Source organism: Vicugna pacos, chromosome 11, assembly GCF_048564905.1.
Source record: "Vicugna pacos chromosome 11, VicPac4, whole genome shotgun sequence".
Taxonomy (NCBI): Eukaryota; Metazoa; Chordata; class Mammalia; order Artiodactyla; family Camelidae; genus Vicugna; species Vicugna pacos.
In genome coordinates this window covers 89,738,699-89,758,540 of record NC_132997.1, presented here as the reverse complement: position 1 = coordinate 89,758,540, position 19,842 = coordinate 89,738,699, and the positions used below count along the sequence as shown (strand labels likewise).

Sequence of the window (19,842 nt, the reverse complement as noted above, 5' to 3'; positions counted from 1 at the left end):
ATTTTGTCTGGGTATGAAATGGTCATAACTTGCCATTGCTATTGGCATTTTCAGTTCCCTTTATTATACTTGCAAAGATATAAGATTAGACAGCTTTAATATTTTATAGCAAAGGTTAGTAAGATTTTAATCTTGAGTTATAATTTTAGATCTTAGCGTATGTTAGTTTTGGAGAAAGAACTCTAGGTTACTGATTACATCTGGTGTCAGAAATGTCAGCAGCACTTACGTGTCTCCAGGCATGAAATTATATATGTCTGTATTTAATAACTCTAGAGAGGAGAATTAGAGTGTTCTTCAAGACTACATAAAGCATTACAGAATAGTATTTGATAATTTGGGATATACTGCAAATTTGTCTAGAAAAAAGTACATCATTAAAAAATAAGTATACTAAAAAGTGATAAGTTTAGAAGCTATCTTTGTACAAATAAATTTTCAGGTTTAAATCTTTTTTTTAATTTTGAAATTTATCAAGCAAAATTAGCCACCAGGTTCAATGAATATACAGAATGAAAGAAACTTAATTTCATATTTTAAATATACCTTTTTGAGTTTTTTAAAGTATTTTAAAAGCATAACGTACCTTATCATGCTGTTAAATTGGAGAAGATCAATAATAGATGGAAAGTTTTAAATTTCTGGTATTTGCACAAATGTTGGCGGGCGGAGTGGAGAAAACAGTTGTAATGCATTAGCAGCAAGTACTAGCAAAATCTAACAAATAGTGGCTTAAGCAAGAAAAGGACGTGTTTGTCTTGCATGAGAAGCCCTGGGTTAATATGGCAGCTCAACAATATTGTAATCAAGGAGCATGTCTCTTATTGGCTGTCTTCTGCAGCATCCATAGCATGGAGGTTTTGTCCCCGTGGTTACAAGATGTCTAATGCACCCCTAGGTATCCACCTTTCAAGAAAAAGAGTGAGGTCTAAGGCATGACAGAGAGATATGTCACTCAGGTTTTTTTGTTTTTTGTTTTTTATGTTTTCCTGGAAGCTCCATTTATACCTTACTGGCTACAACTAAAATCACATGGCCTTCCCCAGCAGTAAGGAAGTATGGAGAATCATTTTAGTTTTTCAGCCATAGTAGAAGTAGAAGGCAAGGAAAAAGAGTTATGAATGCCTTTTAGGTAACCAGTCCACAATCGTGCCACAAGAAGAAATTCAAATCTATTTGATGACTTTTTTTATTTTTAGGGAATTTTTTTTAATTGGAATGTCCAGGAATAATTGGAAAGAATAATTTAACAAATACCCTGCATAGAAGCTACTTTCTACCTTATTATAAAGCCAATGATGGTTTGGATCAAAATTAGACACTTAGGTCAGTGCCCTGCTTATTAGCTCATTTGCAAAATAAAAGAGCTCATAGGATAAATCAGGTACTTTGTGGTAGTGTTTGTTCTTTAAAAATAATAAAGATTCCTTATGAAAATCCCATAAGATGTGACAGCAAATAAATTAGAAATTAGGCTTAAAACTTAGGATCATCTTGCAAGAAATGGTAGCGTCAATACTAAAAATATGTTTACCTACATCAAAGGAGACAAGGCAGTTTATGATTTATTTCATTCTGTTGCAGTATGCAGGTTTGGTGATGATAATTTGCTTTCCTTACACTGAGGAACAAATTTAAGGAGTTTTCAGATTTTAAAAAAGTTTCAGGCCATGATATTTTAGTAGGAAACTATGAAAACAATTGTGTAGCTCTGGAATTTATAGTACTTACCAAATAAAATTCACTACAAAGTTAATCTGACATATATTAAATATACAAAGCACACATATCATTATTGTGTGCATGATAAAGCAAAAAGGTCACATAAATGTCACATAGACACACATGGTTTTAAAGAGGGAGAGATCCTGAGTCTTACCCTCCCAGAATTGGAGCTCCCTCATCCTTGACCATCCACTTGCTTTACCCTTAGTTCCAGACATAAAATAGATTATCAGTAAATGTTGTCTCTCTTACCTCTCTCAGCTGTCCTGCCTGTGCCATCCATGTCTTCTGTCAGGTATCCGTCCTGTCACTTGAGTCTTCAAACAGATTGTTTTATTCTTGGTGCAGCCTGGAATGCTGGAGGCCATTTGGGATGGAAAGAAGAGGGCACCGTGAAAATGAGCTGTGAAACCTCTGAATCTGGGAGTTCTGGGGTAGAGGAAAAAGGAGTGGGGTCCAGTTGACACCTAACTGTTCAGTCTACCTCTTCCTCTTGTTCTCCATTCTGAATAAAAAGATGAAAGGAGTTTTAATTTTAAAAACAAGGGTTTTTTTAACATTTTTTATTGATTTATGATCATTTTACAATGTTGTGTCAAATTCCAGTGTAGAGCACAATTTTTCAGTTATACATGAACATATATATATTCATTGTCACATTTTTTTCTCTGTAAGCTACCATAAGATCTTGTGTATATTTCCCTGTGCTATACAGTATAATCTTGTTTATCTATTCTACAATTTTGAAATCCCAGTCTATCTCTTCCCACCCCCTGCCCCCTTGGCAACCACAAGTTTGTATTCTATGTCTGTGAGTCTATTTCTGTTTTATATTTATGCTTTGTTTGTTTGTTTTTTAGATTCCACATATGAGCAATCTTATATGGTATTTTTCTTTCTCTGTCTGACTTAACTTCACTTAGAATGACATTCTCCAGGAGCATCCATGTTGCTGCAAATGACATTATGTTGTCAGTTTTTATGGCTGAGTAGTATTCCATGGTATAAATATACCACATCTTCTTTATCCAGTCATCTGTTGATGGACATTTAGGCTGTCTCCATGTCTTGGCTATTGTAAATAGTGCTGCTATGAACATTGGGGTGCAGGTGTCATCCTGAAGTAGGGTTCCTTCTGGATATATGTCCAGGAGCGGGATTCCTGGATCATATGGTAAGTCCATTCCTAGTCTTTTGAGGAATTTCCATACTGTTTTCTACAGTGGCTGCACCAAACTGCATTCCCACAAGCAGTGAAGGAGGATTCCCTTTTCTCCACAGCCTCTCCAGCATTTGTCATTTGTGGATTTTTGAACAAGGGCCATTCTGACTGGTTTGAGGTGATACCTCATTGTAGTTTTGATTTGCATTTCTCTGATAATTAGTGATATTGAGCATTTTTTCATGTGCCTATTGATCATTTGTATGTCTTCCCACAAACTTTTGATCAACTATTAATCTTCAACAAAGGAGACAAGAATATACAATGGAATAAAGACAGTCTCTTCAGCAAATGGTGTTGGGAAAACTGGACAGCAGCATGTAAAACAGTGAAGCTATAACACTCCCTTACACCATACACAAAAATAAACTCAAAATAGATCAAAGACTTAAACATAAGATAGGATAGAATAAACCTCCTAGAGGAAAATATAGACAAAACATTATCTGACATACATCTCAAAAATTTTCTCCTGAAACAGCCTACTCAAGCAATAAAAATAAAAGCAAGAATAAACAAATGGGACCTAGTGAAACTTACAAGCTTCTGCACAGTAAAGGAAACCATAAGTAAAACAAAAAGACAACCTACAGAATGGGAAAAAATTTTTGCAAATGAAACCGACAAAGGCTTGATCTCCAGAATATATAAGCAGCTCATGGGACTCAATAAGAAAAAAATAAACAACCCAATCCAAAAATGGGCAGAAGACCTAAACAAACAATTCTCCAAGGAACAAGCTTTTTAATGTACTTTTTTTTTGATGCTGATCCTATTCCCTCTCCTTCCAGCCTACCGTACTATGCACTCAGACACTTGATAGCAATTGTCTTTTCGTAAGGGTCAAATCCTTCCTTCTATAATTAGGGACAGAAGGTTAAAAATCTAAATAACTGTTAAGTCAGTTCGTTGGCATAAATAAGTCACTATCACAGAGGAAGGGAGAATATGGGTTTCTCCCTTTGAAATGGAGAATTAGAAAGGAATCTTTCCTGAGTATGTAGTAGATGGACAGAAGAGAAATACTGGAACAGTCATGTGTTCAGTATAAAGAGAAGTGGAAGCACTTCATGTCTTGTGTAGCCCAACGTGCAGGTGTCAGAGGGAAGAGGGAATCGTGCTTAAAGACATTAGGAGATGGCATGACATTTCAGATCTGTCTGAAAAATTATAAAGAATAAATTCCTGAAGAGCATTCAGCTAACAACTGGGGAGAATCCACAAATGATGATATGGAGCTCTTAATCAGAATGAGTGTATTCCTTTCAGAGGATTATATGGTATCAGCTAGCAACTTGAAATTGGCAACTTCTATAAAAAGGGCTTTAGATTGAGTCAGCCACACCCAACATGGTAAAGTCAGAATTCATCTAGAGTCTGGACTTTATCTTTTTGTTAACTTGATGGGTACTTTTCTTTCTCTCCACTGCTGCCTCCCTATCAAAACCTCATTTTTTTGAAAGGATCTGATTCTGAGAGAGAAATAATTTATATCAGGTTCCCTTCAATTTTCTTTTAAACACACCCTTGCAATTAGACATTTGAAGAGATGATTCCTACTTTCTAAGAACTGCCAGTGTAGGAAAAGAGACATGTGAACCAAATATGTCACACAGGTAATGCTTTATAGTCTATGAAATACTTTTAGTATATACAAAGAGCCAAAGTCTCATGTGAATAGGATCTGTACTTGTTCCATTAAATATCACTACCTCTAACAAAAATTAGACTATGTATGGTATTCTGATAATTAGGAGACATTTGGTAGTGGTAATAGTGGAATCATTTTAGAGCAAAGGCAAGGAAAGCTCTGAAACGATGGAGAGATGGGATTTGAATGGAAGAGACTGCATAATAAGACCAGGCGTGTTCAACCACCAAAGACTGAGCATGATTCAGAGGCAGTATGCCTTATTATAGAGCCCAGTGAGTCTCTCTTTGCTTCCAGAGTAAAAGTTAGGGCTACTGAATACAAGAAACATTTGGTAGAGACAGGGCAGTCAGTTGGGAGAAAATATAATAGGACTTTGATCAGTTTTCACAAATGATCTTTAAAATAGCACTGTCCAATAGAAATAAAATGCATGCCACTTAGCTAACTTTAAGTTTTCTTGTAGTCACACTTTAAAAAGTAGAAATTAGTAAGTAAACAATTATAGTAATCCTTTATTTGAACCAGATACCTAAAACATTTGTCATTTCCACATGTAGTCAACATAAAAATTAAGGAGATTTTTTTAATACAGTCCTAGAAATCTGGTGCATACTTTACAATTACAGCACATCATAGTTCATCCTAGCCACATTTTAAGCGCTCAGCCTCATGTGGCTAGTGACAACTGTATCGGACAGCACAGGTGTAGAGGAAGTCATGTACAATATAATATTCAGATTTTCACATGGCATTAAACTTTTCTAAGACACGCCAAGATAAGAGGTACAAAATGGAGAAAGCTCTCAGGACAAATATGTAAGGAAGAATTCCAAACCATGCTTAAAATATGAGATCTAGAATCCTTAAACAAATAGATAATGTACCACTGTGCCTCCAAAACAAGACAACTTTTCGTTAGAGTGGGTGTCACAAAATGAATACGCTTATTTTAAAACTATGAAATTCTCAGGATGAATTATTTGTGCATTTCTGATTTCTATAATTCAAGAAATTTATAATAGCTAGATAAGGTGGGGAGAAAACTAAAATTAACATGGAAGTGAGATAGCCATATAAAGATAAATGGATGGGAAAAAATTAATGTTCTTCAGCTGTAAAAACAAAGGTGGGTGAATGATTAATGGAAGTGTATAAATACAAAAAGTGAAAAATAGAATGATCAATAAATTTTCTAAGCAAGGAACCAAGTCTGTGGGGCTATGAAGATAAATCTCATGGCCTTGATGATAGATAATCAGATGATAAATACTGAAAGAAGGATACTTAAGAGGTCTTTGATAATACTGCACGCCACATACTTACTGATAGACTTTGCAGGGTCACGAATATGCTATATTCTTTTTATGCTGTGTCCTGCACCTAGTAGAATTCCTAGCATGTTAACAGTTGTTCAGTGAATGTCCTGGGAGGAAGAGGGGAGAATAAGTGGCCTGTATGGCTCCATGCTTCCAGCTTCTACTTGATGCTCCAGCCCCTGACCTCTACTAATACCACTTCCTCCTTCTATCCTCCCAGCTGAAGGGCAGTATTGATTGCTTCACTGTGTGCTATTTGGTTCTCAGTTCTTCATCACTGAGTAGCAATTCCCCTGTTTTAAAGTCCCTCTGTTTCAAATATTTATGTGTGTCTGTATTGTTACCAGTCCCTAGCTGATTCACCAACCAGTCATTTATCTGGGAAACTTTTCCTAAGAAGCATGAAACTCTTTGGTAATATTTATCACAGTAGGGAGCTTTCGTTTATATTTGTATGATAATTTGATTGGTATTATCTGTACCAATATCTTCCTTTATAGCAGACACCGTAATTGTTTTTGCTTTCAGCACTTGGCCTTTAGTAGGTATTCAGTAAATGTTTCTAGAAAGACTGAAGCTGTCTATCTAGCTATGAACCTGTATTTACCCTCAACCCTTTTCCTTTCAGACTTTCAGCATGACTTATATTTGTCTCTTTTCTCCCTTCAAGGCTACATCTGATGTATGTTTTAAGCAAATAAAAATGTTTAGGTTGAGGAAGTCCACAAAATGAGATTTACGGCTCAACATTCCCTCTGTTAAAAAGCCTGGTTTTTAAAGTAAGGATTTTAGTTTACAAATATGGCACATAATGGTATAGTGGCATTATAAAAAATGTCAGAAGAACCTATTCTATGTGTATAGTTCAGCGTAGCCTAAATAAAATGACTGTAGGATCCAAAATTTTACTTGTCTGACTTCCCTTTTAGTTTTGGAGAGTTTGAGAAGTTCTTGCTGAATAATAATCTATCTACAGATTATTGAATGTACATACAAAGAATCTAAAAGACCTTCCTAAAGAACTGTGATTTCAAGTAAGAACATCAGAGACAGACAAATTTATAAATACTTTAGGCTAGATGCTTCAGAGTTGGCATTTTGGTGTGTTTGTTTAAGGCCAGATGCCTTGCAGATAGGGTTTTGGTGCTCCTGTTTAACCATTTGCCATTTACAGTCTTAATCTTGTCAAAAGAAAGAGAAAGATTAAAGCAAATAAAGCTTTTTTGAAAATGTCAGTTTTTATGAAAACTCTGGCTTAGTTCCATTTGGTAATATTTGCAAATACAGTAGGGACTCAACGAAATTTTAACCATATATATTATAACGTTCTATAATTTGGCTTCTTAAATAAACTAAATGCCTTTGAGCTGCAGTAGTAAATCCTGTGCAGCGTTTCCACTCTTAAAGGTCATCTTGGTTAAAAATGAGGGATGCAGTTTTCTGTCTCATATTTTCTAAAGGTGTTTAATATGATTGTGAAATTCTGTAAAAAGAGTAGGAACTTAGATTAAAATATAGGAATACTGTGTCTCCAAATCAAATCAGTATAAGGCACTGTGAGTATAAGAAAGAAACTGAGTATGAAGTGCACAGCGATGAGAGTTTGATCCTTTCCTTCAAGGAAGATAAGCAGTGAGGAAATCAGATCAACTGTACATGAGCATCAGTATTACTATTAGCATATGAATGCTCTAAGAGAGGTTCAGAATGAAGTACTGTGAGGTTTTGTTGAAGGAGAAAAAGCATTCTTTTGGGAAAACCAAGAAAGAGTATGATGAGGTGACATTTGAGCCAAACCTCACAGTATATTTAGGATTTTGAAATGATAGGAAGAGCATTTCAAGGTGCACGATGAGGAATAAACCTGAAGAAAGAGGGGGAATGTTCAAGTATGTTTAGGGTACATTGAGCTGTTCAGGTTGACTAGAGAATATGGTAATGTAGAAAGATCATGCAAAACAAGAATGAAAGGGTTGGACCATGTTATAGACATGCTTTAAGTACCAGGCTAAGAAGTTTGGCTGTTAATCCAAGACAGAAGTTATAAGGCTTTTAGAATGAAAGTGATCTCATCAGAATCTTGCTTTAGGCAGACTTGGGTCTCACTTTGAGTCTTAGCTATTTCACTTATTGGCAGTAGGATCTTAAAGTCCCCAAACCCATCTTTTCCATTAGTATTTTATTCCTCTATAAAATGAGACAGATAGTGCTTCACATGGTTATATGAACGATAAATGTGATTCTGTACATTAAAATATCTAGCACAGTATCTGACATATAGTAGGTAGTAAGTAAGATGTTACTAAATCTGTCAGCAAATGGATAAAGTCAAAGATGATTTGACAAGGGAAAGACTTGAAATAGAAGAGGTTAGGTAATGAAAATCTAAGCCAGGATGTTGGGGAAAGTGGAAAGCAGAATCAGTGTGGCTCGGATACCACTGGAAGTGGAGAAATTTTGGAGAATGACGAAACCAGAAAGTTGGAGCCATGAGGAGGGAGAAGGAAGAGGCGAAAGATCTCATTCTGGACATGTGGTTGAAGTGCATTGATGATCAAAGGCCAGTCCAGAGATGGATTTTTTTTTTATGTGCTGCTTTGATTTATGTTTGTTTTTAATATTTTCAGAGCTATTATTTAAAGTTTTAACATCTAGCAATTTGAACACTTTATTTGGGGTATATGCTCTGTTTAGATTTCTCTTTCAAGTAGGATAAAGAGAGGCAGAATGGTTTCACAAAAGAGTAGTAAGAATCTAAATTTTTTTGAAAAAACTTTTGAGAACAAGTTAAAGAAGTAATATTAATGAAACTTAAACATTGGTTTGGGGTTCTATTTCTCAGAACCCTTCAGTTTAGTGAAGTCCAAGTAAAACTGATTCACTGAGTCCATACTTTGTCATGAGCTAAAACATCTCATTCAGGGCACAGTAACACCTTCTCATAGAAACTCACTTAACCAAATAGCTAATTTTCTGAGTCATACTCTTAGATATGGGATACAGATCTAGAAAATAGACAATTTAGAAAAGTGTTAGAGAGGTTTTGTCAAGAGACCCCACAGTGTATACAACTCCCTGGCTGCACGTATTCAGTCCAGTGGTAGTTAGGAGTGAAAAGCAAAGTATGAGCAATTTCTCTGTGCCTGTCAGGATTTTGACTTCCGTTAACCACTTAATTCTCATAACCATTCCATGAGAATAGGCACTGTTATCATCTCCATTTTATATATGAGGAAACTGAGACACAGAGAAAGTAACTTTCCCCAGATCATCCAGCAACACAGGTGATAAAGACAGTCTGCAAACCCAGGCCTGTGACTCCACAGCTGGCAGCCTTCACTACTGTACCCTCTCCGTGAACGGGGCCATCAGGTCTGCTTCTTCTGTTCTAGTTCTGTGCCTGTGAGCCAGTTATTTCGTAATCTCTAGAACAGAGATAACAGCGATGGTTAGACACTTAGCCTAGTATCTGGCACATAGTAACTATAACAGTAACTATTATTATTGAACTTGACCTAAACGCCACCTCTTTTGTGCCACCTCTTATGTTTTTGATGCTGTCTAATATTTTGTATATCCTTATAAATCCCCCACTTCCTTTTAAATCCTTCCTATAATGAGGTGAGGAGGACAGGGGAACAACTTCCTCGAGGAATAGTGTTGTTTTAAGACAAGAGTTTCAAGTAGTAACTTTTAAGAACACTAGCAAGTTTATCGAAGGCTATTGTAAGAAGGTTGGAGATCGACTAGCTGTTGCCCATCTCAGCTGAAGGTAAAGCATTCACAAACATTTAAATTTCAGGAAGGTTTGAGATAATTAAGAACTTTTTAGGAATAAAGAGTGTTAATGTCTGTATCTGAAATGCGTATAGTTTACTGTACAGGAACCATACCACAATAAAAGTGTTAAAGTAGTTAAGGGTGTAGCCCTCTTTGTTAATAGTAGGTGATCTAGTCAGTCTGTACACGCTGTATTATATCTACTATGGCAAGCATTTCATGGAAAACCAGTGTAGGCTATAAATATTTTATATTCAGTGTAATATGAAAACTGAAAACATGCTCTTCAGGTTTAGGTGCTTCAGTGCTGTGATTGCAGGAAAAAAAATTGTGTGTTTTACTTTTCATTTAAAGCATTCATCAGTTCTTGTGAAAATCATAGACATCAGCCAGATTTGTTGTCTGTTAGCATATTTTAACACATCGGTAACATAAAGACAAACCTGTATTATTTCAGAATATCATTATTTATCCAGAGCTACTTGGTTCATTATCAAGTGGCATTGGTACATATTGTAATAATTATATAGGATAACAGAAAAGGGTTATACCATACTTGTGGCAAAGATCTATCCCAGAACCCAAGAGTATCCTTTATAAATATTCAGCAGCTCTTAGGAGGTTTAAGGCTGAAATACAAGGCCTGCTAAGTTTGCCACCTTCAAGCACAAGACCTCCCTGTCAGGAACTGAGCACTGACTGAACCTTGAAGCCTATTTATCATTAAGAGAAGTGGACATGTACTTCCTTTTTTTTTTATTATTGTGTATATATTTTTACTGAAGTATAGTCAGTTTACAATGTTATGTCAATTTCTGATATACAGCATAATGCTTCAGTCATGCATAAACACACATATATTCGTCTTCATTTTCTTTTTCACCATAAGTTACCACAAGATATTGAATATAGTTCCCTATCCTATACAGTATGAACTTGTTTATCTATTTTATATATATTAGTCAGTATCTGCAAATCTCAAACTCCCAATTTATTGCTTCCCACCCCCTTTCCCCACAGTAACCGTAAGTTTGTTTTCTATGTCTGTGAGTCTGTTTCTGTTTTGTAAATAAGTTGATTAGTCTTTTTTTTAAGATTCCACATATAAGTGATACAATATGGTATTTTTCTTTCTCTTTCTGGCTTATTTCACTTAGAATGACAGTCTCCAGGTCCATCCGTGTTGCTGCAAATGGCATTATTTTATTATTTTTTATGGCTGAGTAGTATTGCATGGTATAACTATACCACAGCTTCTTTATTCAGTCATCTATCAATGGACATTTAGGTTGTTTCCACATCTTGGCTATTGTAAACAGTGCTGCTATGAACATTGGGGTACATATATCTTTTTGAATTAAGGTTCCCTCTGGATACATGCCCAAGAGTGGGATTGCTGGATCATATGGTAAGTCTATTTTCAGTCTTTTGAGGAATCTCCATACTGTTTTCCATAACAGCTACACCAAACTACATTCCCACCAGCAGAGTAGGAGGATTCCCTTTTCTCCACACCCTCTCCAGCATTTATCGTTTGTGGACTTTTGAATGATGGCCATTCTGACTGGTGTGGAGTGATACCTCATTGTAGTTTTGCTTTGCATTTCTCTGATAATTAGCAATATTGAGCATTTTTCACGTACCTATTGGCCATTTGCCATTTGTATTTCTTCATTGGAGAATTGCTTGTTTAGATCTTCTGCCCATTTTTGGATTGGATTTTTTTTAGTTACTAATAAGTTTTATGAGTTGGACATGTACTTTTCAGTTATAAGATGAATACGTTCTGAAGATCTAATGTATAGCATGGTACTATAATTGATAATACTGTATTATATAATTAAAATTTACTAAGAACCCTTTCCTAAGGGTTCTCATTCAAAAAGGGGGTAACTGAGGGGATGGATGTGTTAATTAAATTACTTGATGGCGGGAATCTTTCACAGTATAAACGTATATAAAATCACCTTGTACGCTTTAAACACATTATGATTTTCTTTGTCAATTATCTCTCAATATAGCTGGGGAAAAAAGAAAAAAGTGTTAATATCATAACAGAAAAAACAGTATAGTTATGTATGATCAATAATACAGTTTTAGAAGATTTAAAAGTAGCAGAGAGTAGGAGTAGAGCATTGAGGAAGTAGTAGAGCCCTCTAGCACTCACTTTGCATTTTACTATAAATGAGAAGTTCCATCATTTATTAATTGAAGGTAGTTTAAGATGAATAGGCTAAAGGAAAACCAGGTTGAAATTTGTGTTATCTTCTTCAAACAATCAAGTGGAAAGGGCAGGAACAACAGTGCTTAATTTATATGCCTTATTACATCAGTATTTCCATAAGGTGTTGTGTATTTCTCCACATAAACATTGAACATGAATAGACTACAAAGTGGGTTTGGGGACAGCTGCGTTTCCCATTTGTAAGCATGTTGATTTACATTGATATTGTATTGTACTAGACAAATACATGGTTATATTTGAAAGCTGTGTATATATAAGCAGCATGCTCTATACTGGAAGAGATAAGGATGTTTTATTAATCACTGTAAATAAAAGACTACTGGGCAATTCATTATATTTAAGCTTATCAAGTGATTCTTAGAGTATGGACAGATGGCTTGTTTTTTAAACGAATGACGTGTGAATTATCTTTAGTAAATCAATCAACACTGAGAATGTTGTCAGAAGTCTTAAGAAACTATTTAGCCTAAGGAAGTAGGTATCATGAAGCAGAGTTTTAATTTTTGTGATGAGACATTCATTTGTGAAATTTGAGGAAACTTGCATATTTTAGCAATAAAATTAGTACTTTTGTCAGATAAAAGTGATATATGTTTGGAAATTGGCATGAGTTTTTTTTTCTCTCCCATATTTAAAAAAAAAACTCAGTCGACTTTTAAAAAACCTGCAGAAGGCAGTCATAATCGTACTATCCAGAGAAACCACTAATGACTTTTTAGAAGAACTTTATGAATGTAAGTGTATATATACTATTCATGGGATATGTTTATGGTTCCTTAAATAAGAATAAAATGAGATTCCTGCCTTTTTCTAACTTAGCAATATACTGGGAATATTTTTATCTCCATGTACATGTCATTGTTTTAATGTTTGCATGATATTCCACTGTGTGCCATATGAATCATTTATTGGTGAACACTTAGATTTTTTGATGTAAAGAAATCTATAGTGGCAGTGTACATATATTCACATTTATTCTTTAAGTCATAGTTTGGCACACTTTTTCTATAAAGGGCCAGGTAGTAAATATTTTAGGCTTTGTGGGCCAGATAGTAACTGTCAAAACTACTCAGCTCTGCTGTTTTAACTCAAAAGTAGCCAGAGGCAATACATAAACAAATGAGTGTTTTCAATAAAACTTAAAAAAAAAAACAGCCCATAAGCTGTAGTTTGCTGACCCCTGATTGGAGTGACTCCTTAGTCAAAGATTATGCAAAATAAAAATAATTGGTACATATTTCAAAATTGCCTCCCAGCTAGAATAAAGTGTATAGATTAGATAATAGTGTTGCATCAATGTTAATTTTCTGACTTTGATAATTGTCCTGTGGTTATGTAAGAAAATGTCCTTGTTAGGAAATACACACTTAAACATTTAAGGGTAATGGGGCATCACGTCTGCAACTTATTTTCAAATGGTTCAGAAAAAAATAATGCAGAGAGAGAGAAAAAACACAGATGTGGGAAAATGTTAACAATTGGTAAATCTGAATTTAAGATAAATAGAAATCCTTTGTGCTATTTTTGCAACTTTTCTGTAAATCAGAAATTATTTCAAGATAAAAAATAAAAAACAAACAACTGGCCATAAAGCTCTCACACTCGCTTTGGTGAGATGTAAATCACACTGCAGAAGGACAGTGATAATAAGTGAAGCTGAGGGCTGACTTGGTGATTCAGAATCAGAGCTGTTTCTATTTGACAAAGGAATTGAAAAGGGCAAGAGTTCCACTCTGTTGTTTCCATAACAACTTAGACTTCACATACCTTTCAGAGCTTTTTCTTTTTTTTAACATTTTTTATTGATTTATAATCATTTTACAATGTTGTGTCAAATTCCAGTGTAGAGCACAATTTTTCAGTTATACATGAACATATATATATTCATTGTCACATTTTTTTTCTCTGTGAGCTACCATAACATCTTGTGTATATTTCCCTGTGCTGTACGGTATAATCTTGTTTATCTGTTCTACAATTTTGAAATCCCGTCTATCCCTTCCCACCCGCCGCCCCCTTGGCAACCACAAGTTTGTATTCTATGTCTATGAGTCTGTTTCTGTTTTGTATTTATGCTGTTTTTGTTTTTGTTTTTGTTTTTGTTTTTTTAGATTCCACATATGAGCGATCTCATATGGTATTTTTCTTTCTGTCTGACTTACTTCACTTAGAATGACATTCTCCAGGAGCATCCATGTTGCTGCAAATGGTGTTATGTTGTCAGTTTTTATGGCTGAGTAGTATTCCATGGTATAAATATACCACATCTTCTTTATCCAGTCATCCGTTGATGGACATTTAGGCTGTCTCCATGTCTTGGCTGTTGTAAATAGTGCTGCTATGAACATTGGGGTGCAGGTGTCATCCTGAAGTAGGTTCCTTCTGGATATATGTCCAGGAGCAGGATTCCTGGGTCATATGGTAAGTCTATTCCTAATCTTTTGAGGAATCTCCATACTGTTTTCTACAGTGGCTGCACCAAACTGCATTCCCACCAGCAGTGTAGGAGGGTTCCCCTTTCTCAGAGCTTTTTCTTTCACTGGAATGATTGTATAAAATTTAAATGATCCTCAGCCCAGGTTCAAAGACTGTTAGGACAGTAATCATATCCAAATGATTACCTTGCAGATACCCTTAGGTTTCTTCTTCGTCTCTCTCTTTTAAAATCTGATTGAAGTCTCCATTAATATTCTGATTTGCACCTAATTTAAATTTTTAATTCCTTTCCAATTTTTCAGAGGAAAGTGAAGGAAGGTAGAAAGGAGAATTAGGTTTCAATCCACCCAGATAGGTGGGAAAGAATTAGTCCAGAGACCTTTCCCCTTGGATCCTGGCTGGTCCTGGGGCTGGGCAGTAGCAGGGAGGGCTGAGCTAGCCCAGGAACCTAGAGCTAGTGCTCGTGCTGCCCAAGGCTGACCTGTGTCTGTACTCTACCATTTTGGCCATTGTTCGTAAGCCAAATTCAGAACTGTAGCATTGTATCTTTCTGCCCCTGGGGGGTCAATCTAAGCAGTCTCTCCAACTGACTATGCTCATCTCAACAGCAGATTTCCCTGAGAAAAGCAGGAAGAACTTTGTTTATGGTTTTATTTTTAGGGCCTTAGCCTTCATTTAGCAATTTATGAGGTATGTCTTTCTCAACATTCAAATTCCGGTTAGGTAAACAAAATGTATCCATGGGAGAAGTCTGTTTTCCAGCTCCCTAGGGTTGTGGTTTATGGCCTTGAGAGTTCTTGAGTTTGGGGAATATGAATAATGTAGATGTGGCCTGTGAAAGGAGAAGCACTTAATGGTTTACAAATACATAGATCTTTATGATGCTTTTTTTGTAAGAGGTATGTTTTACAGCAAGCAGTCAAACTTTTGAAACACATTTATAAGATTTGGGTTTTTTGTTTACTTAAGAGATAAAAACCTTCCTCTTATGTTAATCATGAAATTTGAATTTTTTGTAAGGGCTTAGATGGATCCATGTTGGTTAAATATTATTTGCATTCAGGTTTTCAGCCACATTATAGTATTATTTAGCACATTTAAATGCTTTTTTTATACCGGTACCATTTATTAACTTTGACCATCTTGGGCATGAAATTGGTAGTGGAATTGATGTTATGCTGCTTTCTTTTGAGAGATCTTTCAGTTGAATGAAGCAGTATTCCCTCCCTCTTCACATAGACTGAACTTGTCAAAGAGCTGTAATGTTGAACTTTTTTCGCTTCCGCAAGTGTATCATGCTGGTCCTCATCTCCTCCCTTCAAACTTGCCAGTCTGTTAGATATATTGCCTCCATTTTGACCTGGCCTAGCAAACTCCTTCTAATCCTTCAAGTGTCAAATTACATTAGGTTTTTTAGGAATGCTTTCCCTGCTCTCTAAATATTCGTTAGGTGAGTCCTATTAGATCACACAAGTATTGTAATTATTTGTTCATGCCTGCCTTTCCTGCTACCGTGAGGCCAGGAACGCTCATCTGTATTGTTCTTGGCTGTACCTCCCAGACCCAGCGCACAGTACTTAAGCACTTAAATGAGTGAATGAATCACTTAATGCGTTTTTTTTCTGTTACTTTTCTTCCTCAGTAGCTTTGCTATAGGTTATGTTAAGTGTGTGTTTCTTAGGTCAGTATTGGTTTTCTGAAAATATTACTTCCATTTCATTTTTGGGAGAGGAGGTATAGGCAGCAGTGTGCCTGAAGATCATAGACATCTTTTTTTAATTTTAATATACTGAGAATTCTGGTAGGATAGGTACTGGTTTACATTATGGACCAGAGATCGTTATCCCGTTATGGAATGGGAATGATTATCTGCATTTAAAAGCTTGCTGTTAAAAAGTCCAGTTTTATACAGGTGTTGTGTAGTTTGTTGTGTCATCTCTTTCTTTCCTGCCTCACCACTCTACTGAAAAAGCTAAGAAACAGTAGTGATAGCTTTGTCAGAGACGTTTCTGATGACTGCCCGGAAGTATACCTGGTCACAGTAATTTAGGGTCTTTCGCTTAGTGATCCTTTTACTCTTTCTTGCATCTTTGGGTTTTTTTGCTCAATGTTACAAGCTCAAGTAGGAGAGAACAGTTTGTTAAAGAGTTATATTGATGTGTTATTAAAATACATCCTTTTCTTATCCATTGTATAAAATTATGTTCATGTTAGGAAGGGATTTTAAAAATCAATATGTTGTTTTTTTCCCCGCAGGTGAAAATAAGGCATCTCAGCTGGCTCCAGGATAGGCTGAAAGGATGTTAGCGTGTGAGAGCTCTTGAAGGCTATCTTGGTGTTTTTACTAAATTGCTCTCCACCAGATAGGTACACATACAGCTAGAATTTCATAACCTGTGTCTGACATTATTGGTGAATTTAAATGCAGGCTGTCTGCAATCTTGTATGTATTGACTCATGAGTCAGCTCTTGTAATTGCTGTTTAGCTAGTGTCTGTAATTCTTGACAATTAATAGGCTTTTTTTTTTTTTTGGTATGTCATACAAAAAAATACTAAAAACAGTATTTCTACTCTAGTAGAAATTTGTCTTTTGGTTTCAGCAAAACTCAGGCCAGTTGACACAGGCTAAGCCACAGAGAAAACACTTTCCATCCTACATTTTTTTCTATTCCTATTATAGATTGGTTTACTGATTATTTACATTGATAACACAAGGTTTCTTCATAACAGTTCAGGATATAATCAACTACTGAAATACGAGTTACAGATAATAAAGCCCATTTTCACTTAGCATGTAGAGGGTGCTCAAGGGCAGGGAGCAAGTTCATGCTCCTGGCCCAGCAAGGATGACCTCCAGTAGTCTGCGCTCCTTCCAGACTCTCTGAAGCCCACCTCACTGCCCCTGGGGGTAGGCATTGCAGCTTAATCATCATGGAGACCCTAAAGATGCAACCTAGGAGTTTGGAGGTGACTCACCCTGCACCCTTTGGAGACCCTCTCCCTCGCTGACACTCCAGGACCTGGAGCTGCCCTTGCCCACCTGGGGTCCTCTTGATATGGAGCAAGGGCTTATGTGCCCAAGGTGTTTGACAGCAGGTGTTTGAATCAAAGTAAGGGTTTGTTTGCAGGGTGCCAGGCAAGGGAGTGGAATCCATTCCAATCTGGTCTTTGACTTAGGGACTTTTTTAAAGGGGAGGAACAAAGAGACTGAGCTGAATCATCATCTTGTGGCATTTCTGTGACATTTTAAAAATACTTGATTTTTTAAGTTGAGGTATAGTTGATGTACAGTATTTAAGTTTTAGGTGTATAACATAGTAATTCACAATTTTGTACATTATATTCCATTTATAATTATTATAAAATATTGGTTATATTTCCTGTGTTGTGCAACACATCCTTGTAGCTTATTTATTTTGTACATAGTCGTTTGTACCTCCTAATCCCTTACCCAGCTTGTCCCCTTCCCTTTCCCTCACCCCACTGGTAACCACTAGTTTGTTCTATGTGACATTTCTTTTTTCTCTTTTTTAATTGAAATATAATTGATTTACAATATTGTGTTAGTTTCAGATGTATAGTGAAGTGATTCAGTTATATATTTTCAGAGTACTTCCATTATAGGTTATTACAAGATACTGAATATCTATATGCTGTTCCCTGTGCTATCAGTAAATCCTTGTTGCTTATCTATTTTAGATATAGTAGTTTGTTAATCCCATAGTATGTGTGATATTTCTTAGTCATAGTTCTGGGAGTCAAGATGGCTCTTGTTTATGATTCTCAGGCCACGTGGTCCATAGCTTTGGGGTCTGTTAGCTCATCTTGCCCTGAAACAACCTGAGTTTGTACGTTAATGATGATATCTACAACAGCAATTTTGGTACATTAATGGTGTTCACAACAGCGATGTTAGCCAGCTGAGTCTAGGTGATTAGTGTTCAGTTAGCACGGGACTGGGGTCAGAAGTGACTAAGAAAGTGAGTAGTTTTAGATCAGATAACCATGAACTCAGTAAGGAAACTGTTTTAGGGGGACTTGGTTTCACTCTGTAGGAGGGTGGCGAGGACAGCACCACACTTCTGATGCCCCAAACCCCCATCAGCTCCTGAACAGGGCCCCCTGTCCGTGGAAGAGGCAGCCTCTGGGGTCAGGAGGAGCCGCTGGAGTAGCGCCGCTTCACGTGCTCTTCCCCTTCTCTGACTCATCGTGCAGGTGCCATGTTCACACAAGGGGAGGTGGCAGAGGCCCTGGCCTAGGTGTGGGGATGGTGAGCAGATTCCATCCTACCTACATAATGTATCTGTACCTTTCTGGTTAATAAATACAGCATTTTGAGTTTAATGAGCTACTGTATATGACAGTCTGTAACACAGAGACTGGTAAGTTAGAACCTGTTTGAAACAGATACTAAAATTCGCATAAGCAAAAAAGGGTTACTTATTTTGAGGATATCATAGTGTTTCATGGATACCACAGTCATGCGTCAGGGCCACTGTTCATGAGTGTGCAGGTTAGGCTCTCCATAGCTTTTAGTAAGAGTGCAGCCAGGCCTTAGAAACAAACTGGAACCAGACGCTAAAGCACTGTGAGGCCTCTCTTTCCTCTCTGCTCCTGGCTGTTTATGTGCTTTATTCTTCACTCCACAGACTGGCTTTCTCCCCTTCCCAGTCCCTATGAAGATACATAGATACCTTCAGCTACATTTATATTTGTTCCATTCAGGGACTCTCTGAATCTGAATTCCCACCATCCAGGAAGGAACTCTGTTTGGTCCAGCTTGGGTCAGGTTTGAGCCCCTGGACCATCTAATGAGGCAAAGCAAGGGAACCATGTTATACAAGCATGGCTGCTCCCACTGTAACTATGCTAGGGATTGGAGGGCTGTAGAGATGGGCCGAGAGGGGGAGAGTTTGGCAAACATCAGTGTTTGTTTTGCTGAGCCTACAGTAAACATTAATTTCATTTCTTCTTTCTCTTATATCTGCTGTGCCACAAAGTACAGGTAAAGGAACATGTTTACAGCAAATAGATATTAATAAGAAACTCTGTATACACTTATTGCAAAATAACATATTGCAGGACTTTTTAGGATAATCAGAATATGGAAGATTCTGTGGTATGTTCTATGAACTGTTCTCTGAAATACTATTTCTTTTTCCTAGTAAAATGTGTTTTGTTATAATTAGGGTAGGAATTTTCTTTCCCATTATATTTCAACTGACTCCATCATGATGGTTCTAACTTTCTGATGTGTCCTGAATGCTTGTCTCCATCTCTTTGCTCTAACAATGTTTCCATGGCCTAGAAAGATTGCCTCTCCCACTCCATCCCATACACTCACCCCAGCTCAAGACTATCTGTTCAAATTCTCATGCATTAAGATATAACCTAAATGTCATCCCCTTATATGAAGCCTTCCCCAGACTGCTCCCCCAGAGGCAGTCTTCACCTCCCCCAAAT

At 36.6% G+C, this 19,842-nt stretch overlaps 1 protein-coding gene across 3 annotated transcripts in view; it reads left to right on the top strand.

Moving 5' to 3' along the window:
- PDZD8 (PDZ domain containing 8) overlaps positions 1-19,842 on the top strand; it is a 68,974-nt gene that overhangs the window by 37,283 nt on the left and 11,849 nt on the right. Inside the window, exon 4 of one of the 3 annotated variants that reach the window (XM_072971963.1) lies at positions 2,074-2,219. The exons of 1 other annotated variant lie outside the window; for it this stretch is intronic. In XM_072971963.1, coding sequence (XP_072828064.1) covers positions 2,074-2,121 — 48 coding nt within the window. In that variant the 3' untranslated portion in view covers positions 2,122-2,219. Of the gene's footprint in view, positions 1-1,986; positions 2,220-19,842 lie in introns of those variants that run through there. One more of the 3 variants, XM_072971962.1, reaches the window with a different exon arrangement.